At 37.9% G+C, this 20,073-nt stretch overlaps 1 protein-coding gene across 16 annotated transcripts in view; it reads left to right on the forward strand.

Annotated features, from left to right (window-relative positions):
* TENM2 (teneurin transmembrane protein 2) overlaps nucleotides 1–20,073 on the forward strand; it is a 719,087-nt gene that overhangs the window by 249,063 nt on the left and 449,951 nt on the right. For 3 of the 16 annotated variants that reach the window (XM_053376495.1, XM_053376497.1, XM_053376499.1), the window contains exon 1: nucleotides 9,330–9,807. The exons of 11 other annotated variants lie outside the window; for them this stretch is intronic. In XM_053376495.1, coding sequence (XP_053232470.1) covers nucleotides 9,762–9,807 — 46 coding nt within the window. In that variant the 5' untranslated portion in view covers nucleotides 9,330–9,761. Of the gene's footprint in view, nucleotides 1–9,141; nucleotides 9,296–9,329; nucleotides 9,808–20,073 lie in introns of those variants that run through there. 2 more of the 16 variants (XM_053376496.1, XM_053376498.1) reach the window with 1 other exon arrangement.

The raw sequence follows: 20,073 nt of genomic DNA on the forward strand, positions 1-20,073 counted from the left end.
TAGTATAGTCCATACGAGGCCTGTGGTACTTGTAGCCTACAAAGCCAAATGTTGTCTGGCAGACTGTTCTGCTGCAGGAAGCAATAAACGGGACATTTGTCAAGCTACATATAATAGCAAAACATAGGTGTAAACTACTGTATATGTCTGGTAAGCAGCACTCAGTTTAGTGGATCACAATCTGGAAATGCCTAGCTTATAGCAATTTGCTAAGTATGTAAATGAAAACTGTAAGGGCAGATTTGCCCCTACACTGAAGGTTAGCTCATTAACACACTGCTACATGAATATTGTGCTGCTGCTCACAAGTTGTGCAAAGTGCAAACTAGTCCTCTGAGATGATACTAATTGCTCAAACTCTCTTCCCCTCATAATGTCTTACACATTATCTTGTGGACTCTGTTCACAGGCGATAGAACTATTGAGGTAGCACTTTATCAAAAGTTGTCCTTTATCAAAATGATTTTACTTTCTAAATAAACCTAATAAACTCTCATTTTGGTGAGCACTGCAACATGTACATGTAACTGCTCCCTGAAAATTTAATAAATAAATAACCTTTGTGATAGGAAAGTAATTTTGTGGGTGCTAGATAAAGACAAAATGGAAAGTGTTTTTATTTTAATTTTATTTTAATTTTGCCTTGCATGGTTTATCAGATTCCTTCACCATGACCTTACTGAATGATATCTTTGCTCATTAATTCTTCAGAAAGCTTTTAAATCCAGTAAGATGCAGTGAATGAGAAACAGCAATAGGGTAATACAATTGAATAAAAAGATGAAGGGCAATGGAATACATTGATTTTAAAGCATCTGTAAGTAAACTAGTAGTGGCCACATTGGTTGACAGCATGCAATTCCTTTTGCTGTTTTTTTTAAAAAAAAAACAAACCATAGAGATGTTTAAAACTATGAACAGAATTTTAAACTTGACTCCAGGAATTCTAATCTTACCAGGAGTGGCGATTGACTAGAGAGGAGGAAAGGCAATGTAACATAACGGAAAGTCCAATTTGCTCTGTGCTATAATTTTGCTCCCACAGAAGTGTTTAAAACCTGATAGTGCAGATGTCACCACTATTGAGATGCATATATTGGTTTTACCTTTATAGTCCCCTAGATAATTTTGTGTAAGTATAGCACTTGCAAAAAATAAACCAGGCTTGTGTTCTTTTCACTGTCCTTTTTTCCCCTCTCAGTCATCACTTGGCAGGGAGCAGATCTGGGGACAAGTAAGAAGATATTTCACAGCAGAGGCTCGTAAAAGAATAGGCACTGTTTCAGGATGAGAAGGGAGCAAGCTTAGATGTGTGGAGAAATGTATTGTCAGTGTGCTTTTCTGGTGAGCAAAGAAGTAGCAAGTTAGAAACATGCAGGTGCACATTTATGAAAATGGTGATCAAACTAGGTTAAGCATTTCAAGTGTCCAGTTTTATTTTTTTAGATTATTTCAACTATTTTTGAAGATAGAATATTTATTTGTGTTTTTCCAGACTAGGGCCCTTAAATGTTATCCATGTCATGCCTTACATTAAGGCAAGCACTTTTGGTGTATGCACTATACTTCTAAAGTACATTTGAAGCACATTTCCCCCCGCAAAGAATTCTAGGCACTGCAGTTTGTTAAGGGTTGCTTGGAATTGTAACTCTAATTATTTTCTTGTTTAATTGTTTTCATTAAAGATTTTCTTGAATTGCAAAAGTACATAAAGTGTATCTGTTTTCCGTTCATAGAATCTTTTCTACAAAACAGTTATTTTCATTGTGAGACACCAGCGCTATAGACAGTATAAGGTTGGGGAAGAAGAGATATAGGGAAAGAGAGAGCGGGAGAGAGGAGAGTTAGTAAACTTTTATCCTTTTACGTAGTCTGTAGCCAATGTTTTTATGTCACTGTCATGTGGGTAGGTTCTCTTTCTGTTCATTTATTAGTTTTCATTGGTGCTGAGAGAGGTTAGGGGGCCCAGGGCATGGTTGGTTGACTTCAGTTCAGTGCCCAGAATTATTTGAGGGAAATAATGTATTTTGAATGTGCTTTGGTGTGTACACAGGGCTGTATCCAGTGGTATTGGCTCAGCTGATGTGTTTCTCCCTGTCAGTAGAACAGGCAGTAAAGCATCTTTCAGTGATTCTTGCAACAGAGTTTCTGGGCAACCTCATAGATATATAGGTACCTCTCTCACAGATAGGTATAGATGTTGTAGCATATTATATTGTGAAGTTCATCTCTCTCTCTCTGTCTCCTAGTTTCCAAAAGGTGTTAGTTATTTGTCATCCAGAATTGCAGTTTATCCCAGATTTCACAAATAACAGTCAGATTATTATGAAAAGAGCTTGTTGATAAGCTTGCTGAATTGCTTCTGTGATTGCCATAGGTGGGACTATACTGGAAAATGGCAACAGCTGCGGCAAACTGGCTTGCTGGTTGTTGTGTGTGTGTTTTTTAAAAAAATCTTTTAAAAAAATCTGTAATACTGAATTTCTTTGCTTATGAATACGTCAGAAACTGTGTTTACTATAAAGCTTCTGCTCTGATGCTTCTGAATTTACAGTGTTGGAAAACATTCATAATAACTACCAAATAGTTTGCCGATGCCTGTATGCAACTGAGTGGAAGAGACAGTATATACTCAGTCATCAGCTTTTGCTGGAGCTTAATCTAGCGATTCCACAGGGGGAAGTAAATATTTGAAGAAATACAACATTTTTTTGATTTAATGTTGTTCTTGCTCTGCTCTATATAGCCAGTTTTTGGAATGATGGGTTACTTTCTATAGACATTTATGAGACACCCCATGATTAAAAAGTTATGATTCAGTCTTATCTAGCGTATTTCATAGCTACACTATGTAAGTTTTTAACCAAATGTGTAGGTTCCTGAGGTACATAGTACTGTTATTAAACTGTGACTATTGGACAGAATTATCTAATTGAACCTCATGTTTGCCAAGGTAACCTAAAGCAGAGGCAAAGGGGACAGTTAGAAGGTATAATTGGGAATTGGGGGAGATGTGGAAGAAGTGTTTAACCACTTCTATGCCTGATTTAACTCTCTAAACGTTCCATTTCTACCTCAGCTGGGCTTGCTTCACGTTTAGGAGACTTGCTGGGCAAATAACAATTAAAAAGGCCAATGGGAATTTCAGGGAAGAATCATTGTGTAGTGCTTAAGCATTTCTTCCATCTCGCCATTCAAATGCTGCTGTTGCTTGATATCTCCTTATAAGGAATGCCTGGAGTTGGGGAACATGTTTTTTCTCTCTTAACAAGTAGTTCTCCCCCTAAAAGATAAGTAGAATGGGAGAGTCTACCTTATACTTAAAGAAAATTCAGAGTAAAGATTCTGTTCCTACTGCCATCTGTACCAACCTCTTTTCTGTAATATACTAACAACAATCCAAACTATAGGAAGCCTGTGTAATTTACACTTGTGTAAATTATGCAAGTGTAACTTATCCCTTTTCCTAACTCCATCCAGGAGTTTTTGCCAGTGTGAATTCTGTTGAATTGCTAGATCATTCAGTGCCAGCCCAAAGACATTTTGGGGCCTGAGGCAAACCACAAAATGGCCACCCTCCATTCCAGGGAAGAAGGGATAAGTGACGGTCTGCATCAGGAACAAGGAGAGGGGAATAAAGATCTGTGTCGGGATTTGCTGCCCCAGTGGATCCTGCTGCCTGAGACAATTGTCTCACTTTGCCTCATGGGTAGGCTGGCCCTGCGATCATGTTGCTGAGCTGATTAAGAGTTTGGAATATGGATAGGTCTCACCCCTTTCCATTCTCTCTCCACCACATCCCTGCCACTGCCCCACAACACCCTTTTGAGGGAACTGACACTGGTCCTGGCTGATCTGGCTTCAGCTTAGTCAGCTGAGCTCTGGCTGGGCTGGGGTGGAGGACTTACATTGATGTATCTCCAACTAAGGGGGGGTTGTGGGGTTGTGTGTTTACTGAAAGCAGGAGAGGAAGCTTTTGCAGCACCTGTGCCATCCATCAATGGCAAGCTTTACAGATAACAGTAAACCATGGTTTATTTATTATTCTATGGTTTTACTAGGGCTTGTTTACTGCCAGCATACCACAGTTTGAAGCCTTGGTTTGTTCTTGACCTATGAACCTTGATTTGCTCTAATGGTTGGAATCCAGAACCCTTTCTTAACCACAGTTTAGCAATTTCATCCCAGGTGCTCACCAACCTACAAAGGCTTTTGAGACAAGGGCACCTGGAAAGCAAAAACAAACTTTGGAAAAATTAGACACGCTTTGTTTTATCGTATTGTGACTTAGCATTATGCAGAAACCTGGCCACTTGCTTGTCCATCCTTCCTTTCATCTTACATTTATATCCCACCTTTCCTTCAAGTTGTTCAAGGTGGCATACAGGGTTCTTCCCACTCCCATTTTATTCGCACAACAATTCTGTAAGATAGGTTAACTGAGAAGCTGGCTGGCTCAAAGTCATTCACTGTCCCTTCTTGGTTTAATTACCTGTATAGAAGATTAAATAGTCAATTAAGTAATATTTTTAAAATTATTCTTTTTTACAAAAGCTTTGTATCCAGTTATGTTCCTCTGTTTAACCCAAGGCTCTCTGATTCAGTGGAGGCTTACAGTTCTAAATAGTCAGAGCAGAAAGCCATTTTTGTTGATTCCCCCTCCCTTCTGCAACACCCTCCCACATCTGTTACAGAGAGTTGGTAGATGCTTTGGAACAGTATGGGAAGTGGTATAGGGGGCTTCAGAACAAAGGGAGAATGTGTCCTCTGTTAGATCCAAGAGCCTTGTGTCACAATTAGATACAACCACATATACTTTTGAATAAAATGCAAGCCTTTGGCACCTTTGTTTTGGATGCAGGCATACGATTTCTGCATTCTTCAAATGAGTCAGTATTCAGATTAAGTGGCATTTCTTTTCTGCCCTCATCTCCTCTCCAGTTAAAAAATATACTGTGCAAGCTGTTAAGAACCTTGACTGAAAGATAAATGAAAAAATAATGTGAAACCTATGTTATTGTGGTCTTAGTGCCTATTACAGGATGATTCACTAAGTTTTAAAGAACTAGCTGGGGATTCTGGGATTTCCCATCTGCAGGGGGAGAATTAAGTTTAAATCACTGAATCTGTACTTCACGGCATTTACCTGGGGCCATGTACTTTGCGTAGTCAGACAGTTAAATTTGGCTTTCAAGTATGCAGCCAGGGCTCAATATCTATCTATTGCTGTGAATAAATGCCACTTCTTACACTGTCACATGCAGTCACTACTCCACTTGAATAATAATAATCAGATATTATGCTGTTGGGCATTGCAAAAGTACATTTTGCCCGCAAATCTGGTTCATTGGTCAGCACTGAGGTTGAGTAACTAACAGAAATTTGTGCTGTCTTACCACTAGTACATTTCCCTGCACTCTTGGAAAATTACATGTTTGATACCCCTAATCTCCTAAATTTTGGGCATTTGGTATCACAGCTTCAGACTATAGAAAGGCTAAAGAAATGAGAGGGCCTAGTTTGTAAGAGAAGGAAGCAGGAGGTCTTTCTCTTAAGTGTTAAACTTGCCTTATAATTGGCTTTTCTAAGGTGATGGTGAGAGAAACCTTTGATTAGTTGTTTCCCTAGAGCTAGGGAAACTTACATGAGGCTTGGGCTTGAAACCAATTATTTACATTTCCATGGAAAATGTCATTATTACTAAATTTTGCTCTGTAATAGTTATTCTAATGTGCTGTGGGATGACTTTTGCATGGCTCAGTAATGATGGTGGAGAAAATTTAACTCCAAGCACATTTTAAGAAGAAAAATAACTTGTATATATGCATGTAACTCTAAGCACATAGTCTCTTTTGGGCAGTTCATATTCTCTTTCCTCACAGAGATAATTTACTTGTCCAAGTAAATTTTTATACTGTTAAAATAGTAAAGGTAAAAGGTAAAGGTAAAGACCAGTCCAGTCAAAGGTGACTATGGGGTGTGCCACTCATCTTGCTTTTCAGGCTGAGGGAGCCAGCGTTTGTCCATAGACCGCTTTCTAAGTCATGTGGCCAGCATGACTAAACCACTTTTGGTGCAATGGGACACTGTGACTAGTGCCAGAGCACATGGAAGTACCATTTACCTTCCCATCGCAGTGGTACCTATTTATCTACTTGTACTGGTATGCTTTCGAACTGCTAGGTTGGCAGAAGCTGGGATAGAGCAATGGGAACTCACCCCGTTGCACGGATTCGAACTGCCAACGTTCCAATCAGCAAGCCCAAGAGGCTTAGTGGTTTAGACCACAGCGCCACCTGTGTCCCTGTTGAAATAATAGTCATGCTAGATTGGTAGGTTTCAGCAAGCCTTCCGATACTGACGGAACAATCTAAAGTTATATGTAGTTTTAAATATGAGAAGACAGTAGAACCTCCTCGGCACAGGTTACCTACAGAGTTGTGTCTGTGCATCTATCTTTTGTTTAGGCCAAGTGAATTTGAGGATTAGTTTGGGAACATAGTTCATTTGAAAGCTCCCAATGTCCATTTTGGAATTGACATATTTATGATAAATGACAACTCGTTATTGATTTAGACAAGTGCTACAGTGATAAACCTTCAGGAAAAGACTTTTCTGGTGACAGAAAATTAAACTGAGTGCCCAGGAATTGAAAAGATATACCTTGCATTGGAAGAGCAAATGGTGGTGTTCTTGCTCGCCATCACAAGAAGTTTGGTTTGTAATGTGGCTAAAATAGAAGACAACTGTGACAAGGAACAACCAGGAAAGGAAGCCAAGAGAGTTAGTCCTCTCCTGTTTTTGAGAGTAGGAGTGGTATTCAACTAAGTTTTACACAAGTGTAGACCTACTGGCATTAATGGACCTGAGTTGAGCATGTTCATTAATTTCAGTGGGTCTACTCTGAATAAAATTTAGTTGAAAACCACCCATGGATGTGTGCTTCGTGCAAACCTTCGTGCTTTTGGTGTGGTTCCTTACCAAAGACTCCTGAGTAAGCATCACATTCATAGAATAAGTGCAAAGGTTCTCTTGTGGTCCAGTAACTCGTTAAAAAACCAGGAAGCAGAGAGTAGAAATAATAGTAATTTACTACTTGAACCCACCTGTCTGACTGGGTTGCCCCAGCCACTCTGGGCAGTACTCTCAGTCAATCAGAGTATCAGGACCTGTCATAGGAGCCAATTCCTAGGGGCCGAGGTCCCTTTGGCCCTCCTCCCAATAAAATATTAGAGGGGGATGAGCCACAGCAAAGTTGATGGGCATGGCCATTCAAATTGTGTGTATGCACCATGTCTTGTGATTGATTATGTAGGGCAGGGCTTACTCTCCACCCTCCCCTGCCACAATATTTTATTAAAGTTTGCATCCTTGGGGTCTTTGGTTAGGTGTGATCAGTGAAGTAGCCAAATTTGCTGATGATACCAAATTGTTCAGGGTAATTAAAATACAGTAAAAAGCAGTAAAAAGGCAGATGCAATTCAATGTAGGATAGTGTAAAGTGATGCACTTGAGATCAAAAAACCTTACTTTCACATATTCAGTCATGTGCTGTAAAGTGGCTGCGTCTGATCAGGAACAGGATATTGGGGTAGCACAATGTAGATGTGCTTTTCAGCTGTGAAACAGGTGAATGCTATGCTGGCGGTAATTGAAAATAAAATTGACAACATAATGTCATTTGTACAAATCTATGGTACAACCATGCGTGGAATACTGTGTAAAGTTGTGGTCACCTCATCTGAAAACAGAAGATAGGTCTTTGGTATGATCCAACAGGGCTGTTTTTACATCCTTGGTGTGTGTGAGGGGGGCGGAGGGGAGTTGTGCTATTTTTTGCTTCAACAACCTTTCCTGTAACTCCAGCTTGGTATGCAGATAGAAAATGTGGGCTACCAGATGTTGCTTTCTATTCCTAGATCTACACTGATCTGAAAAACGCTTTTTAAAAAATCCCACGTAATATAGCTCTCAATGCAATTTCCCATTGACGATGGATCTCTGCTCTACACCGCCCTCTGGTGTCACATTTTTATAACACGTTTTTAATGTTATGACTGACTAGTGTAGATTAGACCTATATGTGATCTTAATTTTAGTAAATAAATCTCACTCTTGTCCACAAGGAGCTGCTTGCTCTGCTGTTGGCTGCAATCAGACTTGAAATAGCCAAACTTTGGCAGTCTGCATTGGGTCCCTCTAGGGATGGATGGTTTGAGAAGGTGTGGGACATTGACTTCTCTGAGCATTTCACCCAAGGTAGGAGAGTTCTAAGAAGGATTGTGAAATGAAACCATTTTGGAGTTGGGTGGGTACCATTTATATGTTTTGTAAATAAAAAATAGTGTGCTGCATGGGCCCCCAACAAGACAGGCCTCTATGAGGCAAGGCTTCCTTATCAATATGCGACTCTTAGTTTCAACATCTCCATTCACAGAATGTTTCCTTATTATGTCTGCAAAGTGTACTGAACCTTCTGTTTATTTCATTCCACCTGCAATAACATGCTCGACGCAGTCGATCTTTGTTTCTTTATTGTTTGTGTTGTTGGTATGTGGTAATTTTTGAAAACTCAATGAACATTTTTTTTTAAATGTTGGTAAATAAAACATATCAATGTGAGCAATAGGTATAGGAATGTGCTGAACATCAAATATAAATTCAATATATTTGGGGATGCAGTTTATGGTTCAAAGCTGGAATTCTAAATACCGTTCTCAGATTAAATTCTCATTCATATCTCTTATTTCTAAAACCAATCTAATGGCTGGCTAATTTGGCATATTGTTAGTTCTTGATCACAACTCCCCACCACCACCACTTTATTTCAGTGTAAAAATAACAGTGTGAACAGAGGGGAACGTCTATCATACTTTCCTTTTGAAGCACAGATTCAGCAGTGATAATGGTTTTCTCTCCCCCCCCCTCTTTTTTACAGTGCAAATTCAATTAGTAGCATTAAGCATTTGTTCAGGCTTTTGTTTACCAGTGGCAGTTTGTCAGTAGTTATAAGTAGAGTTCCATCTGCCAGTTAAACTCCATTGTAAATTGAGGTAGAAATTAGCAGTTCACTTTTAGAGGGAGGTGGCGAGGCAGTTCAAATGAATACGTGCACTAAAATTGTATGTAAATGTATTCCAGGATGAATTGTTGTTGTGCATGCTTCCCGGGCACAGGGAAATGACAGTGAGGTGAGAGCAGCACACATGGTGACTCTGGCTCCGTTTTCAAACCTAAGAGACAGAAGAATGTGCTGCTGAATATGAGGGAGGCAGGATGTCATGCTCAGTGAGAGGTAAACAGAAGATGCTAGACGCCTTTGCCTCATTCTGCAAGCGCTCTCCTTAAAACTCCTCCGTCTTGCTTTCCAGCTTATTCTGCTCTGCTCTGCCTCTCTCTTTCTCTCCCCCATTGTTCTCTCTCTTTTTCTTGTCTTTGATGCACATACGTTGTCACATTCCATTGACTCTACCCTCTTCTCTGTTCTTACACTCACGCCTAGTGGTGCTTTAAGCCAGAGCTAGCAGCCTCTCGGGCGAGTTTTAGTCATGTGTGAAGCTCAGTTTGATCGAGCGCTCCTTTTCTGCCTTTTCACTCTTGCAAAAGATTAATAGGTGGCGTCACATTGCTCCCCTGCTCCTTCCCGCAGGAGGGACTTAAAAAGGACAACAAAAACTAATCACTTTCGATAAGAATTTTCTCGGAAAAAGGGACTTAGCCGTGCAATCTGCGATCGGTGCCAAGGACTGGGAAGGCTAGAGATGCTTCATACTGCTAACAAGGGAAGGAAGGCTTCCACCGAGGCAGGTAAGAAGTGCCTGCCTGCATCGGAGGTTTGGTGGAGTCGCTTAATCCAAGCTGTAGATTTTAATCATTTTGCACCCAAGGAAGGCATCTTTAGTGGCAGATGGCAAGGATCTTGTGCGGGCTTTCTTTTGTTTGTGATGTTAAGTACCTGTAGTAATGTTGATGAATTGGAGCGTGATACGGATTCAATTGCAAATGGGCTTGTGTGGCAGCTGCATTTGCAAGGAATGCTTTTCTTTGCTTTTTTTATATTCAGTGTGGACAGAACACAAATGCTGCTCTAGTGAAAGGCAGGACTTTGGCAGAAGGTTAAATTCAGTGCTTCAGGAAATCTCAAGGTGCAATTCCAGTTCCTCAGCTTGCAACCTTGCAGGTAGAAGGCATTCTGCCGTTTGTAGCACAATTAATCTTTAGTGCTTTCCGGTAGGGATTTGGTCTAACTGTGCTTGGTCAGTTGAGGCTAGATGGTGGCAATGCTATGTTTGTCCAGCATCGCTGTTAAATGAGGAGAGCCCTTCCAAAGTGTTATGCAGTCCATTGCATGCTATAGACACAAAGCATGTAATAAACAGACACCAAGAATCATCTTCTGTGAAACGGGTTACCAAACTACCTAAATAGTATCCAGATTTAGTAAGCAATCACCGCATTAGAATAGTAGTTTAATGTCAGCTGTCAAATGGAGTTAACTCTGAAAGTGCTGCCTACAAGTGCACCTGGATTATAATAAAGGACTTCCTGTATAACAGCTACACAGAAAGAGGCTAATTATCAGTCAGAAGGTCTGAACTTTGGATTGGTGAATGGGAAATGCAATTATGTACCATACAACAGCCCTGGTTTTCATAGTTAGGCCCTTAATTTTTTTTAAAGGGAAGAACATAGGTAGGATAGAAGGGCTGAAAGTAATATCACAATTAAATTTAACAGTCGCATGCTGTTTAATTGCTTTTTAAAGTTCACAGCCGCCAGGGTGTTTAGCAGTTTGGAAGTCCTTGCTTAAAGTCATTATCTGTATTTTGCAGTTTGTTTGTTTGTGTGTAAAATAGTTTTTAGTGTAAGACTACTCCCAACTTGATAGACTACTGTATTATTCTATCTGCAGTTGATGCATTCTTTTTCTGCCCCTCCTTTCCCCTAAGGTCTAGATATATTTAACTCCTTAACTAAAAGGAGGAACATTTAAATTCAGTTGAGGTATTGTTAAGATTGGTATCATCTTATTATTGCAATAGAATATACAAAAACTTACAGTAGTGCTTTTCCATGACATAAAGATAATTTGAATGTAGACAATAGTATGGAAACAAGAATAATGAAAAATAGTATTGTAAACAAAATCTATGACTGCCTTCTGTTCTCATATACTTGAAAATACATTTTACTTTGCAAGACATATAAAAGTGAGCCACAGTGCCTCTGTTAATAGAATTGAACCCCCAGGGAGTATGGTTCCTCATCAGTGTATAGAAATGTAGGTGTTCACTCCCATTGCATGGTAGCTTTTTGTATGAAACCTGCCATTTAAAACAAACAAATGAAGAAGTGCAATCTAGAACTGGTAGAACATGAAAAATCAAATTCATTGCCAAATATAAAAAGTTGTATGTAGCTTATTGCAGTTTAAACCTCTGGAAGGTATGCGATGCAGCAGTACCTGTTTTAATTTTTTTTAAAAGCTAATATGATAAAAGCCAGTTCAGTTTTGCTTCTGTGTATCCTTGTGTCAGATGAAACGCAGCTAAATAATATTGGGTATGATTTTGAATATCAATTGTGGAAGAAATTCAAAGAATCTGAGATTCTGTTATGCAGAACCAAGTCTTTAAAAATGTTTTATACTGTAATGATAGTTAATAAAACAAAAGCTAACCTGCAATAAGTAATGCATATTCCATACCACTCAAAAGACAAATGTGGAAGACTAATACTTCTAACATTGGTACTTTAAGCCAAATGGCAATAGTAAAGCCTCTGTTTCCAAACCAAATTTCAGTTCATTCATAGCTCTCTCCTCCCCCACCCTTTTTGGCAGATGCTAACTTGCTTCTTCTAAACATTAACAGTGTGATTAATATGAATTGAAGCATTTTACAGATAATCCAGTAGATGCTGCTGTAGAGCAAAGGAAACATCATTTTATTTGTTGGGGGAGAAAGGAAGAGAGAGCAGTGCAATGGGAATATAAAAGCTCAAGAAAAAATCTTAAACATTGCTGATACTGCGTATGCAGGCTGCTGATTGAAGAGTAATGTGAGATCATTACATTTTCATACCATTCTATAGGGTGTTATTAAAACTGCAGCCACACTTACTGGAATTATCACAGTTCTGCTAGGCACATAGCACGTCTGCTATTTTAAATTGTAAAATCAGTTTACTGTACATTACTATGCAGAACATTTCATCACTGAATACTAAAGCCCTTTAACATGCAAATTTTCTAAGGGGAAGAGCTGAAATGGCGCACTCTTAAAAGAATAATGCCCAGATTCATTATAAAAATGTGCACTGGTTGCCAATGCCAAGTAAAATATTAAGAAATTAAAAACCTGCAGCCCTTAAATTAATAGAAATGAAATGCACTGACAGTTGTCTTCCTGGTGAATGGTCGGTGCTTAACAGAGTAATCTGTAAAAGAATCAGAAAGCGTAAATTGCTGATTGGAAAAGATCCGTATCCATGAGTATTAAAAATCACACTATAATATTGTCAGTGGAGTAAGAAACACAAAAGCTGGATTTTGTAGTGAAAAAAGAGTAATGCAAGTAGACAGAGAGGAAATTTGTGTATTGCATACTGTAGTGCCCTATGGTGCAACTCCTTCTTGTACTAGTAATCAGTAATAACATGACAAAGCAAACCCAGGGAGTTTTGCTATACAGCCACTTACTGATGCAATTTCAGGCAACCACTGACCTCTATCTGTGGGAATATTTATTTTTGGCAATGATCACCAAACCATCAGGTTTAAAATAGTGAGGAATTATTTTAAATATAGAACAGTTGCAGGATCCTTGTAATATAACAATAAGTTGCTTTTCTAAGACACACTTTGTGATTCCTGGCTCTGTGTAGTTAACAGCTTTCAAAAACTTATTGGATTCAAGTACTTGGCTTAATAAGTTGTTGAATCACACATACCATCTTCTTGATTGTGCATATATACTCAGGCCTTTATTATTCTATTATACTAGATTTAAAATTAATATTGAAATTATTTCGTAAGTCTTATTTTAATGTGTGCACATTGTAGATATGTTTATTACAAACATTAAGATTGTTTAGCATATAGGTTTTTATATCAGCTCTACGACACCTTTCTAATAACTCTGGATCTTCATATGCATAGGAGCCTAGTTTTATTTTTTTAGCTGTTAATGATTCAACTTGTGTATGGACAGTAAGGACATTTGTATTTAGTCTGTGTTTAGGCTGAAGCAGAAGTTCAGTTTGTTATACAAACATATATAGAGATTCCCATTTTGTAACTTCAAACACTATAGAAGAATGTGGCAAACAGATTTCTTGTATTGGAATAGAAAGTACTTTCATGTGCTTCACTTTCAGATCGTTTTTGTTACTTCAATATCATAATGTTACTCTCTTCTGCCCAACATTTAATTAAATTAGGGTAAAAGTTAGAATTATTTTTCAATTATTGACATGAAATCGTGAATTTTTATTTTTTTATTTGCATACTTAATGTTCTCTTAAAATAAAGGGAATAAAATCGAGGCCTCGAAATAGTTATATTTTGACCTGTTATATAAAAAATAAAGTATCAGGAATTATATATCTGTAATATAGCTGTTACTTTCTGTCATTCATGTTAATGCACAGTTCTGAGTGTAAATTTTGTATGTGGCATAGATGAATTGGAATCTATGTACATAATGTCCTGATACTGCTCTGTACCCACTCGTACAAGTGGGGGTTCCCCATAGATTGTGCTGTATGATTTTTAATGTGTGCATGTATACAGGTCTGGTGCTTATATTTTATATTGTCATATAATGCCTTCAGAAGAATGCTGCTCATATCACACACACTGGCTTTTAAAACACAATGGCTTTTAAAAGTAAAGATTTATAAAGCAACTCTTCAAGGATTTTTTATCCTTAAAAGTTTGATATAAGCTTTTAAAGCTTTTATTGAAAAGCTTGACAATCTGAGGAATGTCTGTGTGTTTGCGAAGGGTTTGGACATCCAAATGTGGTGTTGTTTAAGGGTTTTAAGATTCAATTAATATTTTCAATTTATACTACTCTCACTAAAACTTCTGTATGCATCTCACCGCTTTTTATAGGACATGTAAAATTTACATCATGCATTACAGCGCTCAGTATGATGTAAAATGCTGCAACAACCTGATGCAAAGTGAAGTATTATGAAACCCAGAACTAATGGATGTCAGCCTTATACAATATCTGCACCTGTTATTTTAACCGCGGAAAATCCTATGAATGATTTTTGTTTTCTCATGTTGTACTGGTGTTTTTATCAGTGCTGAACAATGCATCGGTAAGATTGCAGAGCACTGCAGTGAAAATTTATTGATGAGACTTGCCAGTGTTCAGAATTTGCACTCATATCATTTGCATCAACAGAAATTATCTGTAATGCATTTTAGTCGAAACATTCCATCTATATAATTTGTCATATATAAAGACATACCATATGTATGTGGGAACACAGAGGTAGAAATATAGCCTGTTGTTTAGTACAAAGGTAGAAATATAATCTGACCTACATTCCCAAATATTGATGGGTATCAAACTTCACTTTGGTGAGATTTTCTTATGGGCATGCCATCAAATCTCTTACTTGACGTATCTTACCGTTTTTCTTAGGTCAATAACTGATATCACACTGGGAGGGTCTTTCCGCAGGTGCCATCAAAGCATCAGCGTAGAAACTAGTATCTTACCATGTCCAAAAAGCACTGACACCCACTTGTTATATATCACACATGCATTCATTTTATTCAGAGAATATTTCATACTTTGTAATGATGTTTAATACAATATAAGAATACTTTAATTCTTAATAGTGTGAAACATAATTTGAATTGTGAGTAAAGTCAAATAACTTTCTAAACAATTCAACAATATAAAGCTTAGCTCCCACTTTGGAAAATGTAAGATATGCTGAACTCACATGCTTCCCATAATAGTCTCACATTGCTGCCAATATAGAAAAGAAATAAGTGTTGCCTTGCCTAAGTGTATTTAGGAAACAATGAAATGTGTGTGTATTACTTCACATTTATAGTGTGTAAATGTATGCTTGGATCCTTTTGATCTAGCATTTATGATTATACACAAATGTGTGCATATCTATATCTATATATATTTATATAATCACACAGTCTCTAGAGGTCAGTAGAATGTAAGGAATGGGCAGCTTTTCTGCTTTTTCAGTGAGGCCTGGAGAGTCCATAGACTAGTTCTCTTCATCTTAGAAACAATAAATATACTGTAATTATTTTTAAAAATGAAGTTAAGAATGACTATACTGAAATAGAATAATATCTGTTCATGTTACAGAAATAAAATCTATTTGTTTTAGGGATGTGTCTGATAAATGTTCATATTTGTAGACAGAATTTTACAGAAACATAGATTCTTATAATTTATAGTTCAGTATCTTGTTATTCTTTACATTTTTCTTCTTAGCTGGCTTTTAGAATTAATTGGGTTAAATTGTTGGGATAACAAGTTTTGGGATAACAGAAGTTGAGATATATCTCTTTAGTATTTAGAAAACCTACCCACAGAGTATGTAGGAAATGTCACTACTGAATTGATTTCTTATTTGCTTTATTTCATGGGCACAGTGGGCATGCAATTGTATCATTATCTATTTTATGCTACAACAGCCCTTTGTGATAGGTTGAGCTGACTTAACAAAGGGCTTCCATGGCTGAGCAGGGTTTTGACCTGGAGTTTGCCATATCCTTGTGTAATAAATGGGGGTGAGTTTGCTCAACTCGCTTGACATGTTGAGAAAATAGTTTTGTAGAATAACATGGTAAAACCTCATTTCATGGACATGTGTTTGAGACAGCAAAGCACACATTTAGAAAAATAATCAGATTCAGAATTTCTGTAGTGATATCCTGAGTAGTGCAGGAAGGCATCATTCTTTCTTAGCTCTACGATCCAGATTCTTATGTTGTTGGACATCGATGATAGCATTGTGTCATCAGAACCAGGGCAAGTAAGTATGATATAAATCTGTTGTCTCCCAAAGAGAATGGTACCAAACATGATGAACCTGGAAAAATTAAGCAGATATAAATTAAAGACAATATTTTTTAAATCAACATGTAATTAAAGCTGGTTGCTCTTCTTAGTTAAAAGTTGTGCTATAATTGTAGTTGCCACTTTCTATTTCCCAAAGTCCTTCCTAAAACAAAAAGGTAATGGGTTCAATTCTTAGTCCTCAACTATATTAGCAGTATCTTTGAAACTGGCTATTACAGACAGAAAATGCTACATTTACTGCTCAGTGGAATAAAGTGGCAAGAACTCACTAATGTTGGAAGAGTTGTGATTAGCACTTTACACGATATGACCCTTATTGTTCTGTAAACAGATAATCAATAGAATACACTTCTGTTAAACCTGTCAATATCTAAATCAACAAGGCAGGCCATTTTAGCAGTAGCATCTACAGCAATTAATCTACAAAAGTCCTATAATTGCAGTATGTCATCTCTTGAGGAAATAGAGGGAGTTGCATGCCTTTAAAAAAATTAATAGAGCAATGTAAAAGGTAATGAGATGATCATTTAAGCAATATTAAGGATATATATGTGCAGTTTCTTTCTCAGCTCCTGGTGTCCTTGATGTCAAGTTTGGCAGCCATGACATTTCACTGTGGGCGGCCTTGTTTTTTTCATTTTCATATATCTTTTCAGTTAACAAATTACCTTATGTTAAGCATTTTAAGTTATCTGTTTTTAACAATTTATGCTTATCTAACCATGTTGAAAAACGTTTACAGCAAATTTGCCAAATATGCCTCACAAACAGCTGAATGGTCTTGTTTCGTGTCATATTTTATTACGTACAGTGGTACCTTGGCTGTTGAACTTAATCCGTTCTGGGAGTCCGTTAGACTCCCAGAGCCGTTCGAAAACCAAGGCGCGGCTTCTAATTGGCTGCAGGAGCTTCCTGCAGTCAAGTGGAAGCCGCTTCAGAAGTTCGGTTTCCAAAAAATGTTTGCAAACCATGTTTGCGGTGTTCGAGAGCCGATTTGTTTGGGAGCCAAGCCGTTTGAGCAGTTGTGTTTGGGAGACTATTTTGTTGATGGAACGCACATATCAAGGATGCCAGTTTTTCCGCTCCTAATTTCTATAGGATCCTTTAAATGAACAATTCACTGCAATGTTTGAACATGACATTATATATTATTGAACTAATTTGAGAGCAAAGAGTTCTCAGGACCATGAGAGTTAGGAGTCAGGAGCTTATGATAATGACAAAACTATCTTTTGAATTGAAATATTAATCTGGGAAGGGAAAACATGGGTGGCCTTTCTTGCTTTATGCTGCAGCCAGGAAACCACAGTATACAGGGTTGCATCTGTACTTGGGCATGTTTAGAGTAGATCCACTGGAATTAATGGGACTTGCTAGCCACGATCAGTTTCAGAAGGTGTAGAGGAGCTGTACCATTTGCCTTCTCTCCATATGCTTTGCTGCTGCCTACGGAGAAAGCGGGGTAGGATGAGATGCCAGTGAGGGTGGAGCCAGTCCAAAGCTCCTGCCAGTACATTTGTGCTGTGCTGACTTCACCACCTGCTTCTGCTTCCTCAGCCCACTGTGCAGCAGTGACACAAATAGATGAAGGGCAGGTGATAAGTCTGGATTTAAGCCATCAATTATATATATTTATTTATCTGCTTTTTGTTTCTTTCTGTATTATTTTATTCTGGTTTTACAATTTGCTTTTAATGTCATATAAAAATGAAAAAGATTTAAAAAAGATTAAACATTAGGCAAAAAACAGATGACAGCATTTGTCTTAATATTATAGTAGTAGTAGTAGTAGTAGTAGTAGTAGTAATAGTAGTAGTGGTGGTAAAAATCATCAACACGTGTTGAATAATATCTCCTTTGCAGAAAACGTGGTTTCTTTCTTAGTCAAAGTACCCTGAAATGACAGTAATAAGCAATGTCACAGCAAATAATAAATTATTTCATCCCATTCCCCCCCCCCTTGTGCATACACTATGAGAAGCAGACTCAGAAAGCTCAGGTTAGGTTTGCTATCTTGACTATGGATGAGGATTAGTTAACATTAAATTGGTAATTGTTGGACTTCTGAAGAAGGATGCAACATCTTCAGCAGGAGCTTATTAAACTGTAAAATATGGATTGCCTTTACCCTAATGGCCTCTGAATCCTATTACCATCCCATTAGAGAGTGTGGGATTTTAGTAATTCTGTTGTTGTTTCCAGTGGGCAGTGAATATAATGGGGGAGGGCAGGGGTTAATGCAATTCATCTCTTTTAATACTTGTAACTCTGAGTCCCTTATCACTCTGTGTGGTTTCATTAGCTTTCTTTTTATTATTTTTTAATGCCAAGAGACTTTCATCAAGCACCTCCAGAAAGAAACCTCATGCTTTCCTAACTTATCTATACTTTGTAAACAGAATAGAAATGAATAAGTTGGTATGTCAACACTTTACAAAATAGACTGCAGCTTAGAAGTGTTTTAAATTACTGTCATTATGCCAAGAACAGTACTGAAACACTACTTCAGTCAAGACCATTATATTATTATTATTCATTTAGATTGTACTGGAACCCACCCTGTTCCAAAACAGTTTTAAATTCATAAGAACCAGAGAAGTTAAATTGTGTATTTGGTTACTTGGTATATTTTACATGTATTGTAGTATGATATTTATCAAAGTGTCATCAGGCTGTTGCCAAGTTTTGTATTGTTGTTTTCAGTAGTGTTCTCAGATCCTTCTTTCAAGAAAGTAACTGATAAATTGAAGACAACAGTCATTCAGGGTTGATGGCTCCTTTGTTTGTTTGGTTTGAATGTGGATTGTTGCAACTATATGGAGATCCATGTAATACTGTTGTGAATTTTGCATGGTTTGCTCAACAGCTGTGGGCTAGATGTCCACAAAGTCCTCCTTTTAATGTTAAGACATTCATGATTGATAGTTTCAAGCTGTCATTGTTACATCAGTTATAAGAAAAGGGTCCCAGTGTAGATTTGGGAGAGGTCATACTTGATGCTATGTGCATGTTTATCAAACTGTGTAGACCAGGGGTTGTCAACCTGGTCCCTACCGCCCACTAGTGGGCGTTTCAGGATTCTAGGTGGACGGTAGGGGGTTCTACAGCACAAGCTGAATCCTCCTTCCATCAAGCACTGGTGGGCCGTAAGGAAATTTTACCACCAAGAAAGATGCATTAGTGGGTAGTAGGTATAAAAAGGTTGACTACCTTACCCCTGGTGTAGACATTGTCAAAATATGTTTTATAAATAATAAACTTATTGGTTTTAGATAACTAGTAGAGAGCCAGTGTGGTGTAGTGGTTAAGAGCTGTAGTCTCGTAATCTAGGGAACTGGGTTCGTGTCTCCGCTCCTCCACCTGCAGCTGCTGGGTGACCTTGGGCCAGTCACACTTCTTTGAAGTCTCTCAGCCCCACTCACCTCACAGAGTGTTTGTTGTGGGGGAGGAAGGGAAAGGAGAATGTTATCCGCTTTGAGACTCCTTAAAGGGAGTGAAAGGCGGGATATCAAATCCAAACTCTTCTTCTTCTTCTCGAAGCAATTCATTGCCCACCCCATGAAGAATTACTTGACTTAGTGAACATGCCCTGTGCTAGGTTGTTCGGTTTTTTAAGTACCGTGGATAAAGCTCATACTTTTTCTGAAATCTGATATTAGGCAAAAGTTTGGGGGGTCTCATGCATTATATCGTAAATTGTAAGGCCAGCTGAGCACTCATCTGTGGTTAAAGGAAATAGTGTGCCAAAGCAATAAAATTATCGAGCGAAAGAAAGAAGGAAGTAGCATAAGATTAGTGTTTAAATGTCTAGTGATTGATACATCCAGCACATGATCTCCAGCTGTTCTCATGGAAGGAAATAGCTCCACATTTTACATAGAAGAAAATGCACAATATACAGTTAGATAAAATACTACATAGCAAACTTGAGTAAAATCTTTTAAACCCCTGAACTATCACCAGTTCTAAACTAATACATTGTTAGCCAGCATTTATT

The sequence above is a fragment of the Podarcis raffonei genome, chromosome 2 (assembly GCF_027172205.1).
Source record: "Podarcis raffonei isolate rPodRaf1 chromosome 2, rPodRaf1.pri, whole genome shotgun sequence".
NCBI classification, from domain to species: Eukaryota; Metazoa; Chordata; class Lepidosauria; order Squamata; family Lacertidae; genus Podarcis; species Podarcis raffonei.